At 39.0% G+C, this 8,970-nt stretch overlaps 1 protein-coding gene across 8 annotated transcripts in view; it reads right to left on the reverse strand.

Moving 5' to 3' along the window:
• The window catches only part of LOC138000098 (arf-GAP with Rho-GAP domain, ANK repeat and PH domain-containing protein 1-like), a 56,300-nt gene extending 50,882 nt beyond the window's left edge, over positions 1 to 5,418 (reverse strand). For 3 of the 8 annotated variants that reach the window (XM_068846262.1, XM_068846261.1, XM_068846260.1), the window contains exon 1: positions 3,796 to 5,315. In XM_068846262.1, the coding sequence (XP_068702363.1) occupies positions 3,796 to 5,134 (1,339 nt within the window). In that variant the 5' untranslated portion in view covers positions 5,135 to 5,315. Of the gene's footprint in view, positions 1 to 3,795 lie in introns of all 8 variants that reach the window. The other 5 variants (XM_068846256.1, XM_068846255.1, XM_068846259.1 and 2 more) reach the window with 3 other exon arrangements.
• Positions 5,419 to 8,970: the final 3,552 nt, after the last annotated feature.

Consider the following 8,970-nt stretch of genomic DNA (forward strand, 5'->3'; position numbering starts at 1 on the left):
ACTATCCAGTTAAGCTTGCATATTATAAAACATGATGAATTCATAAAAGCCACCTTTTCCAGCAAACAAATTTTTTGAACAAACAACATATTTGCTACTAGAGGCAAAACCCCCTTCCTATTTCATTACATACATGAAGAGAAAAAACTCAATCGTGTCAAATATGCACAATATTACAACAAACTAAAATTTCAGGATCAAACCGTTTCCATGAAGAACCTTTTCCTTGAATAATGAAGCACAAAATAGACAACAAGCTTTCTTTCAAATAATTCTTAGCTGTCACATTTCCAATTATTTTTTTTACCTGAAGACTGTGCAGAGTTGATCACAGATCCACTTAAGGTGTTCGATTCGTTCTCTGTCTTTGTTGAACCCATAAGTTACCAGAGAATTTTCCATTTAGTTTCAGTGTTCTACATAACAGCACATTTGGTAAAATATTAGAAATACAGCTCACTTTGATTTCGGCTCGATGGGCGACAGATTGTTGTTGAAGGCCATTACTCGTTGCTTTTAAGATTCCACTGCCTGTCTTGTTCAGTATCCACTTGACTTGCCATTATTGAGCTTCATAAGGGTATATTTTGTTCAAAGATCCACTAAAACGCCATTCGCGTTACATGTCTTTCGTTGCCATTGCCGCTGTCCACCAGCGAAATCTACGCATTTCCCACTACCCTCTTGATCCTAAGAAAATACGTGCAGAAGGCTCTATGCACAAAGATGCCACTTAGCAGGGGAGTGACAGGCAAGACTTTTACCGACATGGAAAAAAAAAACGAAAAATAATAAAACAAACAAATGAAATGCAGATTCCGACTGGGTTTGCCATACTGGCAACCCAGTAATAAATATACCCTCATGGAGCTCAAGAATGGAACGTCAATTGGATGAACAAGACAGGGGGTGAAAAATAGACATCTGGAATCTTTAAAGCGACGAGCAATGGTCTTCAACAACAATTATAATTATCATTTTTTGCCGTTGGATATCAAGTGAGCTTTGATTCTCATATTTTACCAGCTTGGTATTATATACAACATTAAAATCCAATGGCAAATTTTTAATGGATTTAACAAACATTGAAGGAATCAAATGCCTTGAATGCATCACAGTGTTTACTGAAGGCGCATCTAAGTTGTCTGGCAATTTACATTTATTTTGTATTCAACAATGCAAAGGCAAAAAAAAATTGGAAATGTGACAGTGAAGAATTCTTTGAATGAAAGATTGTCTCTTTTGTGCTTCATTATTTTATGGTCAAGGTTCTTTCGAAAAGGGTTTGATGTGAACTGTCAGAAATTTATTTAATTGCATATGCTTTGTGACACGGATTGTGTCTTGTTCGCACGCACGTAATTGATCTGAAACAGGAAGGGCTTTTTGCCTCTAATAGCAAATATGTTGTTTACTTCAATAAATGTTTTGCTGGAAAAGGTTTTTGTGAGATTTCCAGCCTTTGTGAATTTATCATGTTGTGTAATTTGCATATGTGGGTTGAAATGTGATATGAGAGGATTTTTGTGGTAGTGCACTGTAAGCAGCGAATGCATAAGTCACAAAAATAAACAGGTCTGTTGGAAGCGTGCTTGAGTTTCAACAAAATGAGCCCCAAAATCAGCACATGGGATCACACATGTTTTGGTCCTTCATTTCGCTGTTTCAGTGTTTCGCTGTTTGGTGGTTTAGTAATACCCAAAAATCTCCACAGACTGTAAAAAATACCTGACATTTTTCCAGAAAACAAATACTTGATACATTTGATAATGCTAATAATCCTTGGCTGCAGAAGAAAAGCTTCTCTTACAATGGTAAAGAAATATTTCACACAGGAATGCTGTTTACTTCAGCACATGCACAAGGTAGAAAACACAAGTGAAAATGTGTGACAATGTAGATTTTACTTTCAAATCGAAAACAAAATTTTCTCATTCAATGGTGAAAAAAGATTTCACACAGGAATGATGTTTGCTTTGGCACACAAGGTAAAAGCACTACTGAAAATGTTTGACAATGTAGCTTTTCACAGCAAAATTCAGCGCTAAAATACATAAAAATCTGTAAAACTCTAAAACTTTAAAACAATTTTTGACAACATTTCAATGCTACAATACTTAACGTCATTATCAAGTCAAAATTAGGATAACACCTGAAAATATCAAAGGTTGTGTAGTAAAACAATTTGGGAACACACTTTTTGATGGGCCCCATGGGTATAATTTCCAAAGGTGAAATTGGCTAGAAATATTAAAATAATAAGGGTTAGGTGAAAAGTTTGACGAGAATCGAGTCAGCCTGAGTGCAAAGAGATGTCCTTGATGAATAACATTTCATAGATCACGCAGTCAAATTTGCTGGTACATTTCTTTAGGATTTCAAAAAGACAGAGATGGCGGGATGTCTTCCAATAGCAAAGTAACGATGCTCACTGATGTGTTGATTGTAAGTAACCCAACATAATTTGCATCACACAAATCACATTCAAAGAAATAAACAATGCATTGTGCGTTGACAATCAGAGGCTTGATTTCTTTGACATTCAGAACTTGTGCCCAGACTGTCAACACCTTACATGTACAAGTAACAGGGAGACAGAAGACACAAAAACTGTAATAACAAACCAGTAGCACAAAAAAACAGGGCTTGAAATTAACAAAATAATCCAGTCGCAATTTTACAACAAGATATGAAAATTTAGTTTCATTTTCACAAATTTTAGCCACAAAATCAATGCTGCACTGTATTTGAGCAAAACAAAATATGAGCCTGCAATACTTGCATGTAAAGAAACCGCTGAAAATGGCGAATGATCAAAGGAATGGAGTTGTGCATGTAACATCGCAGCTAAATTATGCTACAATAATCCACTATCTTCAGGTTGAAAGAAAATTCACGGCTAAAAACAAAATAATTTTGTCATCTCTTTATTTGTTTTAGCAAAAGATAGCAGCAAAGTGGCAACTGCTAACCCTTTTGTTTTGAAAAACAGACATTTTAGTCGCAAGGGCAAATAAGACTGTATTGGTCGCAATTTCAAGCCCTGAAAAGTAACAAGAAATAAGTAAACTGCAGTGGAATTGTATCAAGGAAATTGTTGCTCATTGTCAATAATGTGACCCATCCCCTCCTATACTCCATCATATTATATCTTTAGTCAACTAACAAATGTTGGAGTTACATATGGAAGCTAATACCTCCCAGTGTTAGGCAAAAAAAAAGGAAATTGCAAAGGTCAGACTGTCCAATCAGAGACAGTATTTCCTCTTCTCTCTTGACACTTTTGCCGATAACACATTTCCTTGTGACAAGTAAAATTGTGTGGTGGTAGAAAGGTTAACCCTTTGACACCCAAAATGGCCTGTTCAAATTGGACAGACTTACTACAGTATTATACTCTCTCTAATGCCAGACGATTTAGCTTGTCAATGGGGAACCCCCAGGAGTCAATGGTTAAAATCTGAATTTAAAGTGACCGTAGATGTTTCCCACAGACATTTAGAATTGTATTATTTCTGAAAGAGTAAAATCAATCACTCTTTTGGGGCAAAGAGTTATGAAATTGAATTGTTGGCAGACAGACCCTTCTGTTTATCACCTTTACACAAAGACTTCAAAATGAAAACCATATTCAGAATAGTGTCATAATAAAGGCAACCTCCTGGAACAGTTGAGTAATTGCTCAACTGAGCTGACTAGTCAGTTGATAGTGCTAAAAGCCTGATGCTTTCTACATTACTTTTTTGTAATGATGCATTCTTAAATCTAGACCTTTAAGCATAAACCTTGTCCTACCTTGCTGATGGACCACAAGCAATTCATCTTTTGGTTTTTCACTATTTTCAGCAGTAGGCACAGGAGGTAATGGCACATTTGGGAAAACCTTATCTTTCAAACTTGAACTTGACTGTCTTGAAGGAAGAGGAGGTGCTGCTCTTCTAATAGATTGATTTGACCTTGGCAAGGTCGATGGTTTGTTGTCTGAAACTATTACTCTATTGTCACGCTCTTGAAATGACATTGTTCTTGATGGTGAAAAATGATTGGATTCAGTGGGAAATACTCCATTCTCATCATTCGCTTTATCTGAAGCCATAGCTGTCTCTAACACCCCATTTTCTGATTTCCGTCTAACTCGAGGAACTGGTATTGGCTTCTTAGAACCTGTCCTTGTTGGTAATTTCGGAGCTGGTCTTAGAGGTTCAGTTGGTTCTGGAGAATAAGCTGCTGTAAGATCAGTGCTTCTATTTAAAAGACATTCTTTGACGCCTTGTTCCTCTGAAGTTTTTGAGTTGACATTTTCAGTTGTAATCAAGCCTAATGAGCTTCCATCAGCTGGAGTTTCCTTCTGTTTCAGAGGATCAAAGACATCAGAAAAATCATTTCTGACAGAAACATCACTGTGTTCTTGTAAATGAAAGCTTGTAGTGCTCTGTTCACTCGTATTTGGCATCATTTCTGGTTTATTCTCATTTACTGCTTTGGTAATTGTTTTCCTGGGTGGTTTGACAGGAGCCTTCCTTTTTGGAACATCAACAGGTGCTAAGGTCACTGCAGTAGAGCCTGGTTGTTTTACTAAATCTTGTGCCTCAGCAACAGAATCTGCACTTTCACCTACGCCTGTTACTTCATCCAAGTCCCTCCTTGGTGGTATAGGCGGTGGACGATTTTTTTCTGAATTGGGTCGTTTTGACAATTTGGGTGGTAGACTTGGAGAAGGTTCCGCGACACTGCAAACTTGGCTTGTAACTTCAACATCCCCTTTCACTGCAGGGCCGCAATCGAGTTGATTACTTTCGTCGTCAACATCGAAACTTATCAACAAATTTTCCCGTTTATTTCCCTCTTCAGCGCCATTGCTTAATAATTCCGAGGTAACCACATTGTCCATTTCATTGTTTATCACGACATTCGCGCAGAGTTTATCCCGAAGCTTTTCCACGAATTGCAGTAATCGTCTCCGATGGTATGGCAACACGATTCCAATATCATCGAGTACATTTTCATCGATACTACAACATGTCTCAAGGGAAATAAATCCATTTGACACGAGTTTATCCGCATACCTGTCGAGCTTAACTTCGTTTGAAAGCCATTCCTTCACCGCCACAATCTCCGCGTCGTCGGCCTCCATTTTAAGCTACGCTCCCTCGATTTTCCTCAAATCCATGGTGCTATAGATCGAGGAATGATGCCAAGTGGTTTCACTATGTCTCAAAGCCTACAGGGACAAAGATCACCACTTCGGATTTGCAAATGTGATACGTTTCCGACGGATGAGAGTTCCTTCCGGGACCATCGTAACACGCACAATCGGGATTGCTAATGAATGCTGACCATCTGAGGGCGCATCAAAACCTTATTACCTTATTTATTTACAACACACTTCCAACACAACTATGTACAGGTGCTAATTACGTGGGATGCCGCAGGCAGCCACGGTACCAATTCGGGCCCATTCTTTTTTCTTCACTCCTGGTAGTCTTCATAGTTACAAATTGCAATTTTTACTGGGTTGCCATAGGCAATCCAGTCATAATATGAGTAGAATTTCTCGTTTTTATTTTCCAGGTCGGAAAAATGGACAAGTTGCGCAAAAGTCTTTCCTGTCAGTCCCCTGCTAAGTATTGCCTTTGCGAGTAGAGTCTCCTGCGTAAAGTTTTGGTAGGTTTCAGGGAATAGTAGAAATGCGTAGATTTTATCCGGTGGACACAGTAGAATATTCAATCAACCTGCAATGGCATCGAAGTCCTTGCACTGCGAATGGCGTTTTATATTTTTAGTGGATCTTTAAACAAAATATACCCTTATGGAGCTCAAGAATGGAACGTCAATTGGATAAACAAGGCAGGAGAGGAAAAAAATATATCTGCAATCCTAAAAGCGACGAGAAATGGAATTCGAAATAATTCGAGCCGTTTCAAAGTGAGCTGAACTTCTTATATTTTACCAACTGTGATGTTATGTACAAAAAATAGAAAATTCTCTGGTAACTTTTTCTGGCTGGATATAGGTGTAACAAACTCCGAGAAGGAATCGAACACCTTGAATGAATCTGTAATTTCTGTTGTCTGGCTATTTATATTTATTTGTTCTCAACTTTGCACAGTCTTCAGGTGAAAATCAATTTGAGATTGGACTAAATGTTGTTAGTCAAGAATTATTTGAAAAAAAACTTACTGTCCATTTTTTGCTTCATTCTTCGAGGAAAGGGTTCTTCAATACTGGGTTTGTTCCTGAACACTGGTGGGAAATTTATCTAGTACGTATGATAAAAACATGTCGCATAAATCCAAAATCTACGTTAACAGCACACACCAGGCCTACTCCTGAGTGTCTGGCTAGAAATCATTTCCTCTGGCCGCGCTTCAACCATTCGATGAGGGCCAGTCTCGTGCTTCTTAAGTTGCCTCGCTCATGCCCAAAAAGAATTCTGGGTAATTCTGCCATTCCATGACAAGGGAAGACTCCCGATTCTCATTTCATAGTTTTTTTCATAAGTGTCGGGCCACCCAGTCCTACCAGCAAAATAACGCATCGATTGAAGATTTTAGCTTTCAAAACTTGCCCAGATTGTGTCAGTATACGTAGGGCCTAGAATCCGTCCACAGAGAGGCCAGAGAGACAACTTCACTTGTGAACCGCCATGTTTACAACAGAGTATTTTAGACGTCCCAGTCTGCATGAAACATCTCTCGCCTCTGTCTGAGACAAGACCAGACACGCACGGTTCTTATGTTACGTTTATGCCTATAAAATCAACTCAAATGTCGATTCCTGGTAAAAATTAAAAAAAAAAAAACCAGCATGTTAATTTTCTTTGGTAGGCTAGGTATCGAAGAGCCAGAACATTTGCGCATGCTCTGACGGAATGTTTAAACAAGAGAGAAAAACGCAGTACCTCCAGACACCGGCGCTGGAGCGTCGTACCAAACGAATCATCCCGGGATTTCGGCCCGTGTGATCGCTTTTGGACGCAGTTGGCCCTTCGCTGCTTTCTGCTACCGACGTTGCCTCCCGGTACGGCATTGAGGGAGAGATATGTCGGCCCCTATACCATATGTGACAAATCCCACGCCTACTCACAGCTCCAAACCGCCCTTGTCAATATAGCGTAAGAATTGAATGGCTTATATATTCAAGAGAAAAGTCATTTTATCACTGGAGTCGCAGATTACAAAGTGTGCGCATGCGCCCTCCTGAAGGTAACATACATATAGTCATAAGCTTTTTCCGAATAACAACAGGAGCTAATATCTTCGAGACATTACATTTACAGCTAAAATACATAGCATATACAGAAACCTACTAAATATATAATATTTAAAACATATTCATTAAAAAAAGCCGCTGTACAAAATGCGGCTCTGGATTGTCTTTTAAAACCAGTAAACTCATAGGTACGGATAAAGTCAGGTAGCGTATTCCGAAACTTAGCTGATACGTAAAAAGAAAGAAAACTAAGACCATAACTGGTTGTTCCAGCTTTATTAAAGAAAAGAATGTAATTTCCGCGAAGATAATGCATAAGAAGGGGACGGGAGAGAAAACGTATTTTTCATATAAGCAGAAAAATCCGTTTTTTAAAAAAAGGCAAAAAAAAACACATACTTTTATCAAGTAATACGAGGAAATTTTGAATGCGCTTATTGAATAGAGATGTCGAGCTTGACTTTCGTAGTGAGAGGACAAGTAATCTGCAAATATAAATATCGTTATTCTCTTATTTACATTATTATACCGTTTCTTTGACACGAGAATTAAAGCGAAATGAAAGCACAACTTTGTCGCGAATTTTCTATGATAAAAACTTGTCGCATAAATCCAAAATCTACGTTAACAGCACACGTCAGGCCTACTCCTGAGTGTCTGGCTAGAAATCATTTCCTCTGGCCGCGCTTCAGCCATTCGATGAGGGCCAGTCTCGTGCTTCTTAAGTTGCCTCGCTCATGCCCAAAAAGAATTCTGGGTAATTCTGCCATTCCATGACAAGGGAAGACTCCCGATTCTCATTTCATAGTTTTTTTCATAAGTGTCGGGCCACCCAGTCCTACCAGCAAAATAACGCGTCGATTGAAGATTTTAGCTTTCAAAACTTGCCCAGATTGTGTCAGAAGGTCCTGGAATTCGTCCACAGAAAGGCCAGAGAGACAACTTCACTCGTGAACCGCCATGTTTACAACAGAGTATTTTAGGCGTCCCAGTCTGCATGAAAGCATCTCTCGCCTCTGTCTGAGACAAGACCAGACACGCACGGTTCTTATGTTACGTTTATGCCTATAAATTCAACTGAAATGTCAATTGCTGGTACAAAAAAAAAAAAAACCCAGCATGTTAATTTTCTTTGGTAGGCTAGGTAGTATCGAACAGCCAGAACATTTGCGCATGCCCTGACGGAATGTTTAAACAAGAGAGAAAAACGCAGTACCTCCAGACACCGGCGCTGGAGCGTCGTACCAAACGAGTCATCCCGGGATTTCGGCCCGTGCGATCGCTTTTGGACGCAGTTGGCCCTTCGCTGCTTTCTGCTACCGACCTTGCCTCCCGGTACGGCATTGAGGGAGAGATATGTCGGCCCCTAAACCATATGTGACAAATCCCACGCCTACTCACAGCTCCAAACCGCCCTTGTCAATATAGCGTAAGAATTGAATGGCTTATATATTCAAGAGAAAAGTCATTTTATCTGTCATATGGTAAGCACTGGAGTCGCAGATTACAAAGTGTGCGCATGCGCCCTCCTAAAGGTAACATACATACAGTCATAAGCTTTTTCCGAATAACTACAGGAGCTAATATCTTCGAGAGATTACATTTACAGCTAAAATACATAGCATATACAGAAACCTACTAAATATATAATATTTAAAGTATATTCATTAAAAAAAGCCGCTGTACAAAATGCGGCCCTGGATTCTCTTTTAAAACCAGTAAACTCATAGGTACGGATAAAATCAGTTAGCGTATTCC

This window comes from Montipora foliosa, chromosome 4 (assembly GCF_036669935.1).
Source record: "Montipora foliosa isolate CH-2021 chromosome 4, ASM3666993v2, whole genome shotgun sequence".
In the NCBI taxonomy this organism is placed as follows: domain Eukaryota; kingdom Metazoa; phylum Cnidaria; class Anthozoa; order Scleractinia; family Acroporidae; genus Montipora; species Montipora foliosa.